The 22,243-nt window shown below is 34.8% G+C and overlaps 1 protein-coding gene across 1 annotated transcript in view; it reads right to left on the bottom strand.

Annotated features, from left to right (window-relative positions):
• Window positions 1-659: 659 nt before the first annotated feature.
• The window catches only part of MEI4 (meiotic double-stranded break formation protein 4), a 69,573-nt gene continuing 47,989 nt past the window's right edge, over window positions 660-22,243 (bottom strand). The window contains exon 6 of the mRNA XM_057368745.1: window positions 660-1,078. Within this exon, the coding sequence (XP_057224728.1) occupies window positions 827-1,078 (252 nt within the window). The 3' untranslated portion in view covers window positions 660-826. The remainder of the gene's footprint in view (window positions 1,079-22,243) is intronic.

Genomic DNA, 22,243 nt, shown 5'->3' with positions numbered 1-22,243 from the left:
GAGAGAAAATGTGACACAGGACTTAGAGAAGATCTGAAGTCCTTTGGGGTAGCAGCTAGATACCCAGACCAAAACACTGGGCTGTTTTGCAAGTRTTTAATACATTAGGTATCCCAGCTACAAGGAGACATCTAAATGGACATGCATACCTTTGTGCATTTTCATCTTGAGGCAAGTTCCTTCTTGGTGTAAAATCTCCAAAACACAGGAGACAATAATCTATTAAGTATTCTGATTGCAGGGGTTTTTGCCCCCACCAAAGCTGAGGTGTTCATTAATGTGCTTCACTGCACTATTTAATTTTGCACTAAACAAATAAGGAGAGCCCAGATCACCATTACAGCACTTTCGCAGAGAGGAAAGTGTGTGTATAGACTGCTGCAATGGCATTGGAAGGGAAACTCTCACTGTACCTCAATGCTTCCAGAGCTGTGCTACTGTTCCAAATTCCTGTATGTAAGTGCCATTTGGTTATGCCATCTCTGGATACAAAGTACTGTCTTTTTGTATGCTGTGAAAAAAAAAGATTTCAAACTTTATGTGTTTATTTTAAACAGCACCTGAAACAACTTCCTTTGTTCCATTTTCACTATGTGCGCAAACACCAACACGTTGTTTTCTGTTATAAGAAACAGCATTTATTCAAAATGGCATGTGGATTATTACATTTTTTCTGTATTCAAAATTGGGAATAAATTGCATTATCTCTGAAACTGCTGTATAGAATAGTAGTTTCAAGTAAATGTTTTCCAATAACCACAATTTCCCTGTCTGGCTCCAATGAAATCCCACAACAAATGCACTGTTAAAGAGTAGGCTGCTTGTTTTAATCAATTTGCATTTGACCTGAGTTCAAAAGAACACTCACTCTCCATAAATATAAAGAAAACAAAGGGAATTCATCTGAGAGATGAAGAATAATTTGATCAAGGTTCTCCAGAAATTTGATTTTTTCTTCTCCTTCATAGTCTGAGCTTGAAATGTTACTTTCTTGTGTCTCATTTTGAAGAAGTTGTTCCAGAATCATGCACAGAGGAAAAATATTCTCATACTGAGTAAYGTCATACCCAGACTGGACCTGGAAATAAAGAAAAATCAATATGTAAGTAGAGTGTGAAAACATTTCTGCAGCCCAACAACTCAGCRGACATTTTAAGGAATACTGTTAAAATTTGCAGCAATATTTATAAAATCAGAACAGTAAATATATATATATACTGTGTACAATAATCACACATTCAGTGTGGTTACTTCTAAAAAATGTTTTCCTTTTTGTGATATGAGCCAAACAACTAACATTCCATCATATACCAAACAAAAAAGTCAACATAACCTCCTCTTCATGAGAGGGTTTGCTTTACCTAATTAACCCCAGGCTGTGACATACCACAGTGATGGACAGAAAAACACCTACAATAACAGCATGGTTTGTTCTGGACATATAATTASAATTGGAGGATTCCTGTTTTCTGTGAAATAAAATAGCAAGCAAAAAAGAATTTTTTACTCCTAAATATAGACACTCATCTACTCAAGTGACACCTCCAGAAAGTACATAAAAAGCCCAAATTCTCAAYCTCAATAGAAAATGTACAAGAGAGTCCAGAGCCAGTTAAAGTGGAAGAGTCAGTTTATCAAATAAGCTGGAATGAGGACACTGACCAAACTAAAAACTTTTTAGAAGTCTTGCAGCTTTATCCAATATAAATTTACCTGTCCTGTATTTGGCAATTGAAATTTTACACAGAAGTTTTCACAATCTCTTCTTCTGTACATAGGAAATAACTGGTAAGATAAAAACTTATGCCATGGAGAGCTGTCTCTCTGGAATGAAATTAACAGCWAAATCTACCAATAATATGAGATGATCTTGTTCTGAAGAAGGCTGYAATTACAGTAGGTAGATGATCAGAACTGAAAGGTAAAATCATAGCTGATAGAAAATGCATTATATATTTTAGAAAATGGACCAATAGCTCTAGCAAATATAAAAAAAAAAACATTTGGACCTGTGGTACAAAGCCAGGTGGGTCCAGGCTTCAACATTGGTCTATGAAAAAGCATCAAATCATGTTACTCAGCCTAAATTACGTACTGTCAGACTTTCCAAAGTGTGAAATTTATAATCTGCTTTTACAAAAAATGTAAGTTATTTTTTAGATTCTTTTTCCACAAGAATCTAAAAAAGACAGCACTTTACCTTCTCCAGTTAAAAATGTTGAAGATGGTGGCTCAGAGATTGCTCCCTTTGACTTTCTGAGATAGTTCTTAAAACCTAAAATCTGCGTTGAAGCCCACCAGGGTAATCGTTTTCAGGTAGCCTCCCACCTCAGAGACAAAATCAAGACACCACAGCCATCCTATTGCAAAGGGTCAGTGTCACAAATGAGTTTTACTAAGTTTTCTAGAAATCTTGAAAATTAAGTTTGTTACCAAAACATATTATCCTAGCCCTGCATACTCCTGTTGTGTCTCTCTGGAACCTTGTAAGAAAAATGTAAAGTTCAAAAGCTGCTGCCAAGAATTCAGTATTGGCCATTCTTATCAGAACAGACAGCAAAATATGTAAAAAAAMCAATATTAACTATTTGTATACTTCTGAAGTCCAGTTAAATCAAACTGTCTAATTTGGGAGAACCTCCTTTCAAAGCAGAGGTTAGCAAGACAATCTGTTTTTTCAAATATCAAACATACAACTCTTGGACAATTATGCCTATGCACTAGTTGTTTTGATTATTAACTGATAGTGGTGAAATAAATGTATTTACTTTGCTTATTAGACTAAATGAARGCTTTCTAAGTTGAGAAAGAAATTCTTATTAATTGTTTACTGAATTTCTAGGAAATAGAATATTCTGAAGCCCTACAAAGTCTGTTCCTRAGACTTTCAGTGTAGGGGTCATGTGCCCAAACACAGGCACAAGCTGAGATAGTTTTCCGTGGTTCCTGTTTCAGCCAACAGAGGGAATCAGGGGCGGGACAGAGTTGCCTGAATGTAGATTCTATTTCCATTTCACATGCCCAAGGGTARCAGCTGTAAGCAGGAGTACCTCAGGTTATACAGTGTGGTATTAGAGGCCTGAGTTCCTGCAACTGAGTAGTTCCTGGAGTCTCTCAACATGTAATTCATTCCACTCTAAACTAGAATTTCATAYATGCCATGTCCTGGAACTCTTTACAGTGATAAAGTGTGACTGTGCCCAGAAAAAAAATGACTATGTGGAAACATAAATGGAAGTTCTGCACATTTAGAAATTAGATTTGTAATTTAGAAATTAGATTTACAACTACAAACACAAATATTTGTTTGAATCTCAAGTGTTGGCTTTGAAAATTCACTCCTTTCAAACRAGGAATCAATATAAAATGTTTTAGAAAGGAAAATTATGTCACTTCACTTACTCCTGYAACCTCAGGCTCTTCCAAGCAGTTAAGCAATTGTGTTCCTTTCACTGGGTCGTGAATGGTGCAACTAATTGCAACTTAGTAAACTATCTGATTATGTACAATAGAAACCACAAGTTAACTAATTAGCTTCCTCTACAAATACTATTGCATTAAAGGAAAATTACTTTAGTTACACAGAACTGACTTTGAAGAAAAAGAGTAAGTATGATGGCAAGGAAGAAGTATGTTTTGAGATAATTGCTTTTCTGGAGACAAATGCATTTTGAAATACTGTACTATAAAACCAGGAGGGGGGAAATCAGTCTAGAACATTTTCTGGCTCAAGGCTTATTATTAACCTTTCCAATCCATTTAATAATCTGAACAAAATGTGTCTCTGTTTCGTTAAATGTCTTCTGTAGCGCTAATTGATGCAATTACTACCAATGCAAATTTATGCCACACAATTTGTAAAGGAATACCTTTATTGTTCCCTAACGGTGCACAGTCAGATAAAAGACCWATTAATCTTGACCAGCAATATGTCTGAGTGGGCAGCTGTGCATGTCTGTGTGCACACAGAGGTATCCAGAAAGTTCAGTGTGTTATAAAGCAAGCCTCATACATATGGTGCTATTCCAGAATATATTAATACCAACTTTAAGTAACTTGAACATTAACTTTGTTCTTCAGAATGAATTTTAAGATAATCACTTTTCTTACAGATCAGACAGGTAWCCAATATGGATCAGTCCTCATCAATTTTGCCTCACCAAGTACATGAGAAAGTGTTTCCTAGCAGTAATATGCATTTTTTTAATGTACCTCAGTTTTTAATTTAAGCCCTAAAGTGATTTTCTTATTATGATTTCTCCATACAAATAAACTTTTTAGAGTTAAATAATTTAAAGAAAATATATAAAATYGAGCTTTATGTAAGATGGAAACACACGCTACAAGGATCTCCTGGCTGGATCTGATCACGTGCTATTCAGATTTAATTGTATTTATATTATCACATTCAGAATGCAAGAAGTGACAAAACTTTTGGTTTAAATTAATTATCCAAACTTATCCTACACTATATGGTGACTGCATGGAATAGGATGCATATTTACAATATAATTTGGAAGCAGGAAAGAAGTTCTGTGACCTGTCTTCTTTAGAATGCTACCACAATCAGTCCTAATATGCCAAAAGAAACTGCTCTCTTCCAGGTCCCTGGCCCTTTATTGTACATCCTCTTTGCAAAACAACAGATCAGATGGCCCCAGATCAAATTCCAAGCTGCTGCTATCTTACTGGACAGATTTTGAATCTTGGTGAATAGAATAGGAAACAGATTCCAAATTGCATGTAGAATATTTTTGTTTTCTTGTCTCAGTGGTTCATGGACATTTATATAATATACTCAAATGCCTATAATAACAGCAATACAAAACAAGAAAATAAATTGAAGAAATTCTCTACAATTCTTAAGTCATGAAACCAGCCACAAGTCATATTTCTAGTGATGCCATCGGTTGGGCCTGGAATTTTCACATGCAGAAGGCTGATTACACTTTCTGTGTAGAGGCAAGTAATTTTTATTCCTTTTACATCTCAAAGGACCTATAGAACAGTGACAATACTTTACCAGTGAAAATAAAAATTAGATGAAGAGAAAGAAAGTATGTTCATGGCAACTGCTTCCATGCAGCTCAGATGCTTACACAGATGATGGACAAAATGTCAGCAACACTTGTATGCTCCCTGGAATACAGCAGAACAGCTCTATCATGGGAACTAAACAACAAGGAATGACATACTAAATGCAGTCAGTGATGGTCACATAAATGAAAAAAATATTTCTGTGCTCACTATGCCTGAATATAAGAGGGAAGCTATCCTGAAATGGTTTTCTTCATTTTAACACAACAGTTCTAACAAGTATATAATAATAAATACAAGTTCCTAAATGGAGAGATATTTGACAGCAACACCTTTTAAGAAAAATGTTTCTAAGTTAGCATAATGAAAAAAAAGTGACTGAATGGAAATTCTATCAACAAATGGTCACTGTTTGGTAAATTTTGTATTTACTAAGAGAATGYTGAAAACCAAAGTTTTCAGTAAAATCAACATTGTTTCACTCTACTCATCCAGTCTAGGTCAGAGGTTAATGGAAACATATTTCAAGAATCACTGAATTGTTTCCTCATGTGTCAATACATTTTCATTTAATGAATAAAGAAGATTAATTCTCACAGGGAATTCTGTTCTTGACCCTTGGGTTTTCCTCTGAGAAATCCCTATCCAGGTTACTTCTTGTTGCGCTCAACTGCTAAATATGAGACAAATATTTTCCAGAGTGCAATTAAGAATACTTGTAGGRCAGGCATTTTATTTCAAAACAACACAGAAATCTTCTTAGCTGGAAGCTCCGCAAACATGTAAATAACATCTATGTGATCATTAAAATTTACAAACCCAACAATATCCACAGTGTAATAAATCACAGTAGGACAAAAGAGATTATCTATAATTGTTGTTTTGTTTTCAAATATCMTGAAGATATGCATCTCTGAAATATTTAAGGCAGGCATGCATRGAAGTCTTTACTAGAAATATTTTTGTTTGCTTTTTAATACTGCTGTGTTAAGGTAAAGAGCAATTACAAATTGTCACAATGAAGGAATTCTGGTTTTAGCTGATCAGCATTTCTCTTTAAGAGCTTTTTGTTCTGTGAGTTGAAATACATATTTCCTGAACAACCCTCCCAATAACCTCCCAATAATACTCACAACCATGCCAATTATTCACTGCCAAGTAAGCCCAAACTAATATACGTCTTCTTTCAGTATCTCAAGCAAAATTAACATAATTTATTATTACTTACTTAAATTTATACCYTTGTGCCTCAAATTTTCGAAATATTTTCATCTTTTATTCAGTGGGTTCTAGAATTACCATGCTGAGTATCAGTTTATTCTCAAATAGCTCCCTAAGTTTCAACTGTTGTCCTTACTGATCAAAACCAAATGCAACTGCAGAAAGGGTCAAGGAATTACCAACATTCATAAAAGTTAAATTCTAGAGGAGAGACCAAGCTAAATTCTTGGAACAATTTAATGTACAGCATCACAGTGACTAGACCTGAGCGAGATAGTGCAAACAATACTATAGAAATCCCAGACAGCCTCATGCCAGAGAGGTTTCAAAAGCAATAGTTAGAATCTTGCAAAAATAGTATCTGTTCAGACACAATAATTTGGCATACCCTTGAAAATACATTTGATAGAATTTAAAGTGCTTATTCTCTTTGTTATCACCCAAGGGGAAGATGCTTATCCCGAGGCATCTGTGCATTGTGCCTCTTCCACACATCACTTAGCAGGGTCATCTGTTACTAGGCCTTACTATGACACAGTGAATTATGGGAAATTCCCAAGACACCTTAAGCAATATTATTCTTATCTGGTAACATAATTTCCACAACATACTGTAAGAAATTAAACATGTCAGCAGCAGAACACTGACGTTTCCATTTTGGAGTAAGAATCACAAAAATTGCCTTGCAAGTAACATAACAAAGACACAGAAAGCTTTAAAATACAAATTCTAATCCCCTTTATCCTATTAAAGAAACCTAAAATGTAAGTCACAAAGCTACCTCATTTAGAGAGAACAGCCAAAAAATATGACTGTATGAAGCTTCTTAGGACAATAGGAATTTATAAACATATTTTATTCCAATCTACAAGGCATATASTTCAAATCTGACTTCTCTCATGCATGTTATTTTTGAAATTTGTTCTAAAATTATAAAAGTTAATTATTTACAAGTTGAAGCATGTGAAATATGTTGGTTTGATTTTTTTTTCAGAAAAGAATCTGAAATAAAGATTGTGAATATATCTACTAYAGTGTGGGTCTTTCCAAATCAAATGGGCTATTTAAGAATATTTCTAACTTATAGATCAGAAAATCCCTTGCAAAGCCACTACTACGAGAAATTTCTTTTTTAAGAATCTAATAAGATTTCCCAGTTATGAACACTTCAGTATTCGAGAAAAGGGAGTATTGAAAAGAAACACCATATATATAACATTTTTCATAGGTAATAGGACACTAAGTTTAAGTTTTGAATAATAGCAATAAAAAGTCCTCCATTAATTAAAATCACATCAGAAAACAATGGATTGCTGAAAAACACAGCTGTATTAGTTTCAAAAGATTTGACAGTGTACCTATTTTAGAAAATGCACAGAAGTACTGAAAATAAATAGCAATAATTTTGCTTTAGTGACTCTGGCACTGGGCAGGTAATCCTGACAGTAACACAAGATACACATTTATTTGTGCTTTATCATAATTCATTAACTTTTGAAAAGATTTTCAACATGCTTTTCATCTCATAAATTCATAAATATATGAATTTAATCTCATCTCATAAATTCATAAATTCATAATATTCATCTCATAGGCTTTTTTTTTTCCTAAAAGCATGATAACTTTGCCTCACATTGAGCTCGACTTCCTAAAATTGTCTCTTCCATTACTAGGGATGGAAAGAATCAACTGAACCTACCAAGTAGCAGTTGGTTGGTCCAAAAACAAACCAAAGCAGAAGGCTGTTACAGAACGCAAATTGCTTGCCACAGGATATTGTGAAAGCTGAAAGATTGTATGGGGTGAAATAAAAGTAAAAAGTCATATGATAGTGAAATCCACAGATAAATATGTAAAAACAATCAATCACTTCACCTTGGATAGCACAAACTGAAGGATACTGGGAGAATGTTCTTGAAAACATCTCCAAACTCCTCTGCACATCTACTGTAACCATGGTCAGAAGCAGAATGGCCATTCTCRTATTTTTCTGTCTCCCAGTCTAACTTGCTGCCACCCTCTACCAATGTTAAGTTACTTTAGAGAAAATCTTCCCCTTTTCAGGCCACGTAAAGCCTGTTTCAGCTCTGGAAGCTTGCAACCAGTGACTCTACACGCATCCCACACTTCTTCAGTTTCAATGAGATCAGTCCTTGCTCCRAAGCCAGAGACAGAATCTACTACTCCAGGTTCAGAATCAGAGGAAAAAAATGCTCAAACATAAGCAAACCTAGTGGTTTTGGACTAACTGAAAACTAATGTGTGCTTGAAGCTTGTTATTTATCTGCTCCAGGAGAAAACAGAAAATCCATGAAGAAACAAGACAAAACAAAACACCTAAGAAGGAGCAAGACTGATTCTAGGCACTGTCCTATGTGAGGAATAGGACAAATCTGGTTGAAACACAAGCTTAGTATTTGTAACAAAAAGAATATGCTTTATGCATATGAAATCTGCTTTATGAATCACTTTCATCCAAGGAATCAAAGTCTCTGCATACTTTTAATAGATAAAAAATCCCACTGAAGAAGGTATCTAATTATGGAGTTATTTTTYCTCTACCATAGTTAGCAGCTGAATATTCTGTAACTGTTCAAGGCAATATTTAACTAAACCAACCTTTATTTAGGATGAAGTGTTTTATCTATTTATCTTTCATCTTGTTTTGGAAAAAAAAAAACCCTTGTATTTCTTGTACAGATAAAAAGTCTTTAGGAAGGTATTTGTATTTCACATAATGCAAACTACTTTCCTAAAATGGATTAGTGTTTCCCTTAGATATAACTGAAACAAGACAACAATGTTTTTTTAAGTGATTCTATCATCTGTCTTAACACACATTTTCCATTACAATTATGTCAGTAAATCCCATAACAACCTCCAAATTTTCAGAGAATACCATGAGAGTCTTCTAAATTTTAACAATAACACTCAAGAGACTTGGGGGATGTGGAAGATATAATCAAGCGATATAATTTCATGAAAATTTGACAGGGTTGACAAGCAGCGCTATTTTTGCTATTTATTGTATTTAAAACTATGTGGAATATGTATGYAGAATAAATCTTGAGTGATTTAATAGAATTTAATAATATAAAAAKATTGCTTATTCACCTTAAAACTAAGAAATTACGGAATGAACATATTTAAGCGAAAATCACACAAAATATAAATATCGTGAAATCATGAGAACACCACAGTGTATCTAAAAGTTTGTCTACATGCGTCAAAACTTAATTTTGGAAGCAATTAGACCTTTTGACTAAAAACATGACAAAACAGAAAATGGAACAGATTGCTCCCTACAATCTTTTTAGGCTTTACAGAAACCAAATGGATATGATTGTAAGCAAAAATGTTTTTGCTTTAAAATTTTAATTTTCCATTAATGATCTAGTAGACTCTTCTGGAAAACCCCAATAAGAGTAATTTTCTAGACAACTTCACATTTTTTAATTTGTTAGTTGGTTTCAACTGCTTTAGCAGAATGGTAGTTTAAAAAGACAGATTTTTAAGGGCTCYAGCGCAGCACTTTAGAACGTATGTCATGGTGCTGGAAAGCAGTAATACGCAGTTCAAGATTGCCCCTCTAAAGTCCAGTATACCAGCAGCAACTCTAAAAACAGTTACATTTAGGAAGATCCTTTTGAAATTGAAAATCTTCTGAAACTTGTGTGAAAATTGCAGCATCCTGACAGAACACAAAAAAGCAGAGTAAACTTGAAATGGATTAAAGTCTAAACTGATTGTCAAAAGCCAACTAGTTTTTCTACCTTTGRAGAAGAAAATAACTTAAGAAATATATAGGAAGGATTACCTTCAGGAAAATGCTTATAATTCTGAAAGTTATAGTGTCAGCTGAAACAAATAAAGGAAGAATTCTTGAAGAAAGTTCTGTGGTCTGAGTATTATACTTTAGTGAAATATACTAGGTCATACCAAATCCAAGGGCTTCCTTTATGTAAAATTAGATTAGTTTGACTCCCATTCAAAGTAGTCTGGAGAAAGTTGTCTGCTATGCAAGCCAGAGATTTACATGGCCAACCTGTCACCTGGATAATTCTGTAAATCTCAAATATGTTGGCTGACAAGGGTACAGCTGGCCTTAACTAAAGGAAAATGCCTTCAAGAATGCAAAGTCAAGACAAAAATTGGATSTACAGCACCACTATTTTCAGAGATGTTTATAGCAGACCCCATTCCTTGTGCTAGARGGATACCAACAAGAAAGGAATCTGGGAATGCCAGGATTTGAAATGACCTAGAGGAAAGGTAAAGAAAATTTATGAAGATTTACATATGGCAAGTGAAGCATGGGACTTTTCATTCTGGTATAATTTCTTATGTCAAAGCTTCAATGCAGCTCAGTAAAATTAACTAGAACTGAAATGTGGTGGGGAATTGCAGACTTTTTTGTTCTTCACTGAATCTGTTTGAAGGATAATGTTCTGAGGTTGAATTGGATACATTAGAGCTGATACATTTTGCCCTAGCAAAAACACAGAGGATTTTATCAAATAGCTTTGCTAAGACAAGTATCGAAGAAAAAGCAAGCTAAAAATGAACATCTTTTTGCACTGAGTCACCCAAAAGGAGACTATTACAACCAAACTACAAAGATATCATAGAAGTTTAAAGCAATTTGAAGCAGAAAAAAAAAAAAAAAAAAAAAAAAAAAAAAAAAAAAAAAAAAAAAACCAAAAAAAAACCCAGAAAAACCCCAACCTGCTCGGAGCTCAAAGTACATTCAAAGTCAAAAAGGATCTGATCGAACCCTAGTGAAACAAGACCTGACTTGAGAAATCTAAAAGGCAGTGTTTTAGGCAAATAACTGAGGTGTSTCATGGAGCTGTTACAGAAAGCTGACATAAATGTACATGTTGGGGCCCATATGGGACCCTGATAACAGTTAGTAAGCTACAGTTTCAGAAACACACTGTCACTCATGTGAATGTGCTATGACAGCTGCATAAAAGAAATGTCATGGTATCGAAAAMAACAACCAGAAAAAAAMCATAAACAATGGCAGCAAAGGAACAGCATTCCARGGATGTCACTGGAAGTCAAAAACCTATTTGCACTTGTTGGAACTGAATTTTAGAATGGCCTGGGTTGAAAGGAACCTCAAAGATAATCTATTTGTAGTTTTTGGTATAAAAAGGAGTTAAACCCCACCTTTCAACTAAGGCTGTGATTTCTTCTGATGGCCTGAACCAATGATAGTATTACATGAACTGCATCTGAAAACCTCTCCTGTCTTCCTCAGCAGTTACAAACTGCTCTGCTGTTCCATTCCCCACTGTACTCCCATCATCATCCTTTTGGCTTTTTTCTATTTTTCCCTCCCCCACCTCTAGAARAGAGAAGACAAATGTCCCACTGGCTGGACCATGAGTCTGAGCCATGTCTCTGATTTCGGAATCTGGACAAAACTTCCCACAAKAACAAGGCATTGGGGAAAAAAAAATGCAAGACTGGAAAATGAGAAGATCTTCAAACTGAAGAAAATGATACAAATCTCTTTACATTCACTACAAAGCTATGGATGTTTTGAAGGAAACTGGACTAGCAGAATAATTAGTACTATTTGAAACACTGTRAACTGGTTCCATAGAAAGTATAGTTTAAAAATGCAATTAGGATATAGTATTTACCTAAACAATTTCAAATTCATTAAGGATATTCATTAGGATATAGTATTTATCTAAACAATTTCATTAAGGTACAGAAAACAGTCCCTAATCCTCATTACCATAAAGACAACTTATGACCTTTCGTATAAAACAACAGATAGCATTAGCCTACCAAAATTAAGATAACCAACATTCAGCCAAGATTCTCAGCCAGAGTCTYATGACTCTGCTCTTTCTGCAGCTGTGAGCACACTTGTCAGGTTTTCTGTGCAATCAGAATGCAACATCAGATACAGCATGGTATTTATTAAAAAACTGGCCTGGACAGATTTGAAAACAATTTAATATTTCTGAGAATGACTAGCCTTCCAAAAAGATAGCTCAGCTTCAGTTTGGGACTTTTTTTTTTTAATTAAGTGGCCTGGAACAAGAAATAAAGCATATTCTTAACTGTGGACCAGATGTAAGAATTAAAAATTGTTATTTTATGTACCAATTTATTTACAATCAGTTATTAACTACCAATAGGCAATACATACAAGAATCTAGCAAAGCTTTTTACGTGCCTTTAGTAACACAATTCTTTCCTCTTTGCTGTAAATTTAATGCAATTTAGCATAATTGCTTAATTTATCAAGCAAGATTTAAATCACYGTGAAAGATATTAAAAGATCATATTAACAAATCATATGAAATGCACAGGCCACCTAGCTCTTCAAWTTTTTTTCAGATGACTGCAGGATTACATTAACAAAAATATGACAGAAAATCATTAGAGACTGACTCATTGAAAGAGGAGAGAAGAAACAAAATCAAATCCTATCAGAATTGAGATACACAGATCATCTTTGTTATGCTGTAACTGACTTGTAGCAAATTTCTAATCTTTAGAAGGTCTGGACTATCTGGCACTGTAATTGTAACATTACAAATGAGTGAAAGACAAAACCCTCTCATTTTAATGCTCAAACGTTTTTCATTAGAAAAAAAAGTCACTATTCCTGTGCTTACGCTTTTGTAGAAAATATATATGCACAGGGAAAACTTCTGGGRTAATACAGCAATTTGCAGACTGAACAAATAAGAAAGAGAATGCTGCTACATTTTTATGGCTCTAAGGTAGCCATGCAATAAATTCCTTCAAGATTCCCCAATGACAGCAAATTAGCCAATAGGGAACCCATGTTCCGATTGTTTCTGCTACCAAATTTAACTCATTTAAATTGAATTAAGGTTCTTCTATACCACACTGGCACATAATCATTTATTTAGTAAAGCTTTTAAGCTTTTCAGTCTGAAACTTCAAAATTTCTCATTYGGCTTTGTCCCAGTTCCATCTCTCTTCCTTAACATTCTGTATTTTATATTACTTACTGGAGAGRGGGGAGATAGGATTATCACTATATACAACTATGGCTCATTTAATATTCTTTTTCATTCTCAATYCTCTGGACAATAACTATTAAAAGACTTTGACTTCATTCATCCTAAAGGGTTGATTAGGCTCCTTCTATCCACTGTTCCCTCAGTGGGATCTTAGTCTAGTGTTCAGCAAGGTCAACCTTGAACCATTACTACTCTGTCCGTTGCTTTACTTTCCCATGAAACTTTCTGGATAGCTGTATTTTTTTTCCAGAAAAAAATACGGCCTATCATTTGTTCCAAACACTTCTGTTCCCAAGTGACACAGGATTTAGCAACATGAAGGAAATCAGGTTTGGAGTTTTTTTTCCCAACCTAATTCTTGAACGTCTGAGATTGTATCAGAGTTATAAACGCAAATACTCATGTGCAGATGAAAGAACTTGGTATCTGGCTTCTAGACTGATTTTAATTCCACTCCTTTTGAGGGAAAAAAAATAAAATAAAAAAAAAAAATCAAAAACCTCAGCTGAAGAGCCTTCTTTCCTTTTACAGGAACCTGCACTTGTTTTTAGGATCAGAAGAAAACTTAACCTGCTGTGAAAGATSTTAATAAGCATCATTCCTTGAAAGGGGCAAAGTTAACAGCAGCTCCAAGTGAGAATACAGAAAACAAAATGGAACCACTTCGGGCTGTTGCATAGAAATGTACATGCAAAGATGTAGAGTAAATGAAATCCTTAAAAGAAGGGAYTATAGTCAAAACTGGAAAAAGAAATAAATTATAAGAGGAATTTATTATACCTCTTGGGTCTACCACAGTGTGAGATGAGGTATCTTATAAAACTATTCTCATACTAGTCTTTCATGTGGGAGATGCTAACACCATTATTTCAATGGACCCAACTCTGGTTGTACATTTGGAACAGTGAAGAAGTACAGTCTCACTAACTATGATCCACAGAACTGGACTCCTCTAAATAGTAACTGTCATTATGGCAAGGGATCTTRAAATGATTCTAAAATCTTCAATAAAAAGATCTACTCTATTATTTGAAAGAATGAAGTTACCTACAGGTAGATGACCATAGGGAAAGGCATTTCTCTAGAAAAACATGGAAATTAAAACTTGGAGGTACTCMTTATGAAAACTATAAAACATCTTGCTGGACAGGAAATATCAACACAACCACTGCTGCCTGTAACATCCATGTGATGAATGAAKAAACCTTGGAAGAAAAACTCTTGAAGTCAGTAGAAAAGCATTGGTGAGGGAGGGCAGTTTATGCAGAAYTTTCAGTTTGCATAGGTAGTTTAAYAACKAGCTGGAGAAGCTGACGATGGAAATAAATGTAACTTCTTCCCAATCCCAATGTTGTGCTTCTGGTCTTATGTCTAGAACGTAATTTACATTCATATTTATATTCCACTTGTTCCCATGTGGCCAAAGAAGTAACAACAAACCTCCTTTACGCAAACCAAATGAAAAGTAAATCAATCTATGTCGATTCTTTTCTGTTTTGGTTGGTTGGTTGGTTGGTTGGTTGGTTGGTTGGTTGGTTTGGGGTTTTTTTGTTGTTTTGTTTTGTTTTAATTTATCTATTAATTACATAGTTTGAAACTGGAGATTTTTATAATGGCTTTGCCGCATTTAAAATAGCCTTGTCAACAGAGAGATATTCTGGCCAACATCTGGTAGCAAAAGAAACATTCTTGACATGGATGAACAATGATCTTATGATCAGACCAGAATGAATGTCAGGCTGAAAGACGTCAGAGATCAACCTGGGAAAAAACATGCAGGCTCATTCCAGAAGCATACAGAGTATACATGTGCTGAATAGTGAAATATCCCCTCATGACTTTCAAGAGGATGACAACAAATTTTTAGAAGGATTTGTGTTGCTTCTCCTATGCTCTCACACAGCAAACAACTGAAAAAAGGAAAGATGCAGATTCCCATGCTTGAGAGAAGTCAGAACTCACAAAAGCAAATCAGTTGTGGCATCACAAGGAGCATAACAAGTCCGAAGAGAAACAAGATTTGAAATACTGCCAAATTCCCAAGCCAGCTGGTCTAGCCTGAGGTTGTGTGAAAGAATTCAAGCAATTCCAAAGGTAATTCTTCTGATATACAGTGATCTTTGAATAATAATAATGAAAATAATGCCAGACACAGTATATGTATCTCCTGCTGGTGTTAAAACCACAAGACTGAAGATTTCCTTCTGGATTAAGTCAATGCCTTTTGCTGCCTTTCTTTGGCATTACTGGCGTTAAGTGACAAAGTTACTACTAAGAGCAGAAATGGTGCAAAGCTTTGTGTATTTTTTTCTTCACACTGAAACAAGGTAGTAAAACTTAATGATTCAACTTTCTGCCTTCTTCATTCATCAGTTGGAAATTGTCATTGTATGGGACAAACATCTTTCACAGCTCTGTTTGAACACTACATTCATACTGCCTGACTTAAGACACTGCCTTTTTGTCAAGMAAAAATGCACAACAGCAAAAAGATGTGAATTTTATTTGATGATTAGCAAGACTGTAAGAACTGAGAGATTCCAACAGCCAAGTGAACATTCTTCCTAAACTAATGTTTTCTCACCACATTTGTATCAGAAAAAAAAGCTTAACAGATCAAGTGGGTTATCCCCATGCGGTCCTTCTAAAAGCAACCAGCATTCAAAGGTGGGAGAATATTGTGACAAGGAAAGAGTTATTACACTCACATCTGGTCATCCCGTTCCTGCCAAACAGGAGCCCCATTCTCCCTCTGAAAAACCAAAACAGTTTCTGAAACATTCAAAAACACCAAGTGAGGGTTTTCACAGAAAATTAGCAGTTTTAAAATTCTTTAGTACATTTAGGATGCCTTTTTTAAATTGCAGCATCCTTTGATAGTTTCTGAGAACAAGATATAGGTTAGAATCTCAGTACTTCCTGAATTTACTCTTCTTATTTACCCTTTAGGATCCATTACATGTGGATCCTTAGAAAAGCACAAAGTATTGGATGGAAATTCTGCMTTAGAGAGAAGCACATCTCCAGTGGTATCAACAGCACAAAAATAAAACGTGAATTAGAGAAAAAAGAAAGATTACAGAGAATTAGCTCATATGACAAGAAATTTCATGGAATATTCACACAGTAGCTAKAATGTTCTTGTGCAGGATCTGAAGATCAGGAAAGAAAATATACTAGATATTACCTTTGAACAAAAGTGTCTCTTTCCCRGATGCAAGAATTTTTCCTTTCAAATCTAGTTCTTCCATAATGATAAAGGGCAGGAAAAAATACTCAGTTTATCTTCTTTACATCATACACCGGTTCATATACTTCTGTTGTAAACCTAATTTGTTTGCTCTTTAAATCATAATATTTTGTTCTCCCAGAAATCTGTTGTGTTTGTCCAAAATCTCTAGTTATTCTGTTATGAGAAGACATTATCACATGACCCATTTTGTTACAACTCATAATTTATATTTTTGTTTCTCTTATGATTTTAAAAAATGTTTTAGAACAGCGGCTTTGCATTGAAACAACAGCTAAAACCCTATTTTCTGTCTTGGTTARCAACATTAAAGAACTAACTCTTGAGGATTAAACAAAATAATGGTTCATTATATTAATGAATAAAAATTACACTAACTGCAATCTTCAAAATTTAAATTTACAATAGCTAGCACTACCTTGTTACATTAATTGATGAAAGAATAATGACAAAATACTTGCAGTGTTTTTTAATTTGCTGCTCTTGCATGTGGTATTATTTATCTTAGGATTTAAAACTGTGCTTAATTGCATATTAAGCAACAGCAATATGAGCAACAAGTTTTTATTAATATCACTGCCTGTCATATTTCATATTGAAAACAATCTACATTGGCTCACCTATAAAATGAACTTGTAACAAAGGCCTACTTCACACTAAGTAGCACATTAGTATTCTACACAGACTGTAATTGCCATTYTCCTGGCTTTATTATACTCATGTTTTGAAATGCTCTCCTTGCATTTACATTAAAAGCATTTGAGAAGACAGTCATTGAGTGGTGGGAATAATTTTGCARGAACATAGGTACATTTTTTACATTTATTTTGACTTTGTGCATGTCTGAAAGTATTTCTTTAGCATTTGTTTTACAAAAAGTTAACTATTTMGTGTACAGTGATTGCTCCAGTAACTGCAGTATTCACTGCAGAGAAATCAAGTTCAGAATGGTTTTAAAAAGATACAGCATGATAGTAACATGATTAGAGCATGCTAACACAGACGATTAGAAGACTAATGCAAATTTATAATCTCTTTTAAGAATGAACTCTGGATGTTAACATGGTGCTAAGGCAAATGAAAGAGGAGGACATGCAATACAAATTCAAATGATTTCTAAGAAAATTAGYATAACACAATACTTAAGGATAGTTTTGATGAGAAACCATGAAATAGCAAGATTGGGTGTTGTGGTTTAGGAATGATATTCTCCAATTTAGGGCTCCCACTGAAATCAAGCTGCCACTTGCTCGTTCCCTTCTACCCACCCCCTGAGGAGGGCTGGAGAGGAGAACTGGAGGCGCAAAAGCTAAAGATCATGGGGTTGAGATAAGAGCAATTTACTGGAAATAGCAATGAGATAAGGAAAGGAACAGTAACAGAAACAATAAGAGTGTACAAAAAACGGGAATGATTCACATGTAAACAATACCAGACTGCTCCCTCTGCCACACCATGGCATCTGGAAGGAATCCATTTCTCCTCAGAAGAGATGCCCTTCCCCTTGCCCCTGGAAATTATATGAGGWRGTACAGAATAACAAYCTCCTGCTCCTGGCCCCTCCTGGCTACTGCAAAAATTAACCCTGTCTGTCTGGGACAAGGACACTGTGAAAATGCACTGTGTCTGACAGAAGACATCCTATGCTGCCATCCCTTTTATGCTGTCCAAGTGCTGTGGAAAGTGACACAAGTGTTTTYCYTGTTTATTTCCAGGCTGGTTTTACYGTGCTTGTTTATCAAATGTGAATATTATGTAAATGATACATCAAGTGGTATGGTAGAAGAATATGGTAAGCTGTGAAGAACAGCAAAATCTGTTAGTCTAAATCAGTGAGTAGGCTGCACAAATCTATCTGTTYGTAAAAAAGTAAATTCTTGTGAGAAAATGAGACATCAGAAACACTTTTATGTACTGACTTCATTTAAAATACATACAAATCTCCTTCCCATTTCCAACTTGAAATAAAAGGTTTAGGTGCTTCACTATGGAAACCACTTAAGGTTTGTAAACTGCAATACTGCAGATTGCACAGAAAAAACAAAGTGTAAGATGCACCCTTTTCTTTAACTAAATAATATCTGTAGGGTTTTTTTAATCAAGAAACAAATATGAATATATACTAAAAATCAGATGAAGAGCAGTTTAGCTTCTGAAAGTAGCCAATCAAAAATAYGAAGTTCTAAAGCTAGAAAAATCAACAGTGCAAAAGCAAACCGTATAGTAAAATATTAGGGAAGCATTATTAACAATGCAGAGGTGACAGAATTGCAAAAAGATAAGAGAAAGACAGCAAAAACTGYCTGACAGCAAAAAGCCAAACAATGACAGTGACTCACCAGCCCACTTTGAGCAGTACACCTTAACTAGGAAACCACATCTATTGCTCAGTCTCAAATATTATGTATTAGCAGGCACACARATGAAGCCCCAGAAACAGTAAGATGGCAAGAAAGAAGTTATTTTCAGAATTTACAACTAGGTAGTCCTCGGTTCTGTATTATGTGTAGCATTTCCCTTAGTTTGTGACAAGCATTTTTACTTCTATACTTGTGTGTGTATATCAGATTGCAGAAGGATGAAATTCTACACTGTCCATAGAATTAAAAAAAAGAAAAAGCCTTGCTTACTTAGAAATCAATTCTCAAAGCCTTTCTTCTTGCTGTGCTTATGACATATGACATAGCCTTCCTAATTTCAAATTGATATCCATTCATTGGTATTTCTACTGCACAACTGTCCTTGAATAGTTGGACAGAGTATGTAAAACCAAACTAAATGAACAAGTTCAAATTTTTCAGAACAAATATTTTACTTAAAGTTCTTACAGCAAAGCAACAAAACCAAACCAGAGCAGTAATACTGCCTCCATTAAAAAATAATTCCAAGTTCTTAATGATTATGTATCTGAAAGTGTTAAATAATGTATTATGAAGTTTTTACATAGCCTTACTTTTAAATCAAGACAGGAACCACCAAGACACTGACCTGAAAGTTCCCAGAAAGTGAATTTAACTGTCTTTCAGAATGATACATAACTTTATCTTAAAGATGACAACCTAGAGAAGTCATTGTTTTTCCTTTTAATCTGCTGSTATGACAGCTGAATTTTCCAACCAACTCTGGAAATGGGAAAGTATGYTTATGTGAAAGTGAGTCTAGTAATAGAAAATGTGAAAGCACTGATAAAGCATTTAATAATCTGTATGTTGGAAGTAGAACAGGTGGCAGGGAATGGCACTGAAGGTAAYGTAAATATTGTAATGCAAGTAACTGATGAGAGAAGCTAAAGGGATCATAGCATATCAGTAAGTGCTGGAGGAAAAAGCCCCATCCAACTGAACAACCAACCAACCTACCAACCAAAAAACCACAAAACAGAAAAAACAAAGCAACATTAAAAAAAACCCAAATCAACCCTCCCTTTCCTCCCCCCACCAAAAAGCTTCAAGACACAAGGAAGAAATTTAAAGGATCTTAGGAGTAAAAGTAAAACCCCAGCTAAAAAGATACCTTACTATGTATAAGTAAGAAAATTATAAGTAGTTATGAAAAAAACCCCAAACCAGAAATAGTCCAAAACKATTTCTGCTCCAATTCTGAAGTGGAAGAATGAAAAGACATTTCTATCCCATATGATATTGTGAATGTAACTAAAAAAGTAGGGATATGAAAAATCATCAGCAACAACCCAAGGCTGCATTAGGAGATGCTCTCAAGTTCTTCCCAGAGCACCTTTGAAGTATTTCTTACAATGAATATAAGTTAAGACCCATGTTAAAACATCAAACTTGTATATTAAGTCCTAGATCACTGCTCAGAAGGTCTGTTTGAACAAAATAATGCATTTACAAAAAGGCAGTAGGGTCTGCTAGAGAGTTTCCTTCATCCCAGTACAGTTATGGATTGACTGGAACASAATTCTGGCCCCTATGTTCACACTGAATTTTATGAAAATACAAATTTTCCAAAGCGTTATGTTCAATATGAACATAGTATTTCATGGTTTGGAMTGTGAATAAAGAATATCAAAGGAAGCAGACCTTTCTCCTACCCCAGAAAGTTCTTGGCAATAACAGATATTTGATTAAATTACAAAAACGTAAGTTTACTTCTACATAGTTAATTAATTTTTAAACAGCATGAAGAAATGGAAAAATAAAATTTATTATTATGGCTAATCATTTCAGGTACTATAATTATTTCTCAAATAGTATTTGTAAGATGCCAATTTATTTTAAGTATCACAGTTCACTGCTTATGCTCCTGGATACAATTGGCAACTAATAAAACCCATCTATGTTTTATTTATTAACTTAGCAGACAGATGTGCACTTTCTGAATTCACATTTAATTGCTAATATTTCCCTAAAGCAAAAAAGCCCTGAAGGTCTTGTTAGAAATATGTCAACTGAAAGTGGAGYTCTGTTTCTTAGTTCACTTTTTAGATGCAATGCTTTTACATTTAACTATTCAGACTTCAGGAAAAAAAAATCATTTGCCAATGATAGAAACAATTACGATTGGATAAGAAAATTCTCCATTCCTGCTCCTGCAGACCCTCAGTATATCACAAGGGCAATTAAATCAATGCATCTCAATTTCAATATAATTAAATCCATTAAAAAATCCACACACTACAATGTCAACCTTTTTAGCTACACTGATAACTAAAAATTTTCTGAAAATCTTTCCATTTCACATGATGTATTTGTCTGAAAATCCTTTCTCTTTTAAATTTCTACTGGAAAAACAGGCTCATTAGCAATAAGTTGGTATTTTAGATGCTTGGCTTTCGGGTTATTTTATTAATTTTTCAAAGTCCTCTTTGGAATTTGGAACTTAGCATGAGCTGATAATTTACAAGTAAGATGTTACTGATCAAATGGCTACAGGCATGTTATCTTCATGAGTGAAATTCTAGAAATCTGTCTCCTGATAGAGCAAATGCAATTTAAAATGAAGAAAAAATCAGTCCCTTATGCACAGATTACAATAAAACGAGCCATGTTTATTTTATACCACTTCCTGTATGTGCAGAAATTCATTGGGAGCCATCACTTCTGTACACATAAACTATGCTCAGTTTCAGCTCACAGAGAATTGAAAACTGCATAGTGATACTGATATTAATGAGGGAAAAAAGTCACATTCTTTCCTAACACTGCACTGCTTAATTGAAGCAAGAAGYGGTTATGAGGAATGCATCTTTGAAGACAATACAAGCAGTGAAAAATTGAGATATTTTGGGTGGAGAAGTGGTGTTGCTGTATGTAGAGTTAAAAGCAATGTTGCATGCTATCTGCTGTTCTGCCAGAATTTCTCATACCTGCAACAGTGACAGTAAAGTGTCTTTAAAGCTGGCAGGAAAGGGATTTACAATGCCTTGCTTTGGTTCCTCTGCCTTCACTTTTCAGGCAGGAGAATCAGTCAGAAGCACCTCAGGATGACGAAAGATGTGCCAGGGTGCTGAGTCAGCAAATGCTCTTTTGGCTCTAAAGGGAGAACTGCTGCTCTCTGGCTTGGCAGCAGCTCTTGGGGTGCTGTCCCGTGGGACCAGAGACTGATGGGCTACCAGGGTCATACAGAGAATCGAGAGCCAGCCAGTTGCTTCTTTTGTCAAAGAAAGAATAGCTTTGCCATGGCAACTGTGCTATGTACTCTTCTATGTTTAGTACATCTTATTTTGGATATATCTTTCCGGGAGTTGGGTTAA

The sequence above is a fragment of the Malurus melanocephalus genome, unplaced genomic scaffold, assembly GCF_030028575.1.
Source record: "Malurus melanocephalus ecotype Western Australia unplaced genomic scaffold, MMel_1.1 scaffold_4, whole genome shotgun sequence".
Taxonomy (NCBI): domain Eukaryota; kingdom Metazoa; phylum Chordata; class Aves; order Passeriformes; family Maluridae; genus Malurus; species Malurus melanocephalus.
This window is presented reverse-complemented; position numbering and strand designations above follow the sequence as displayed.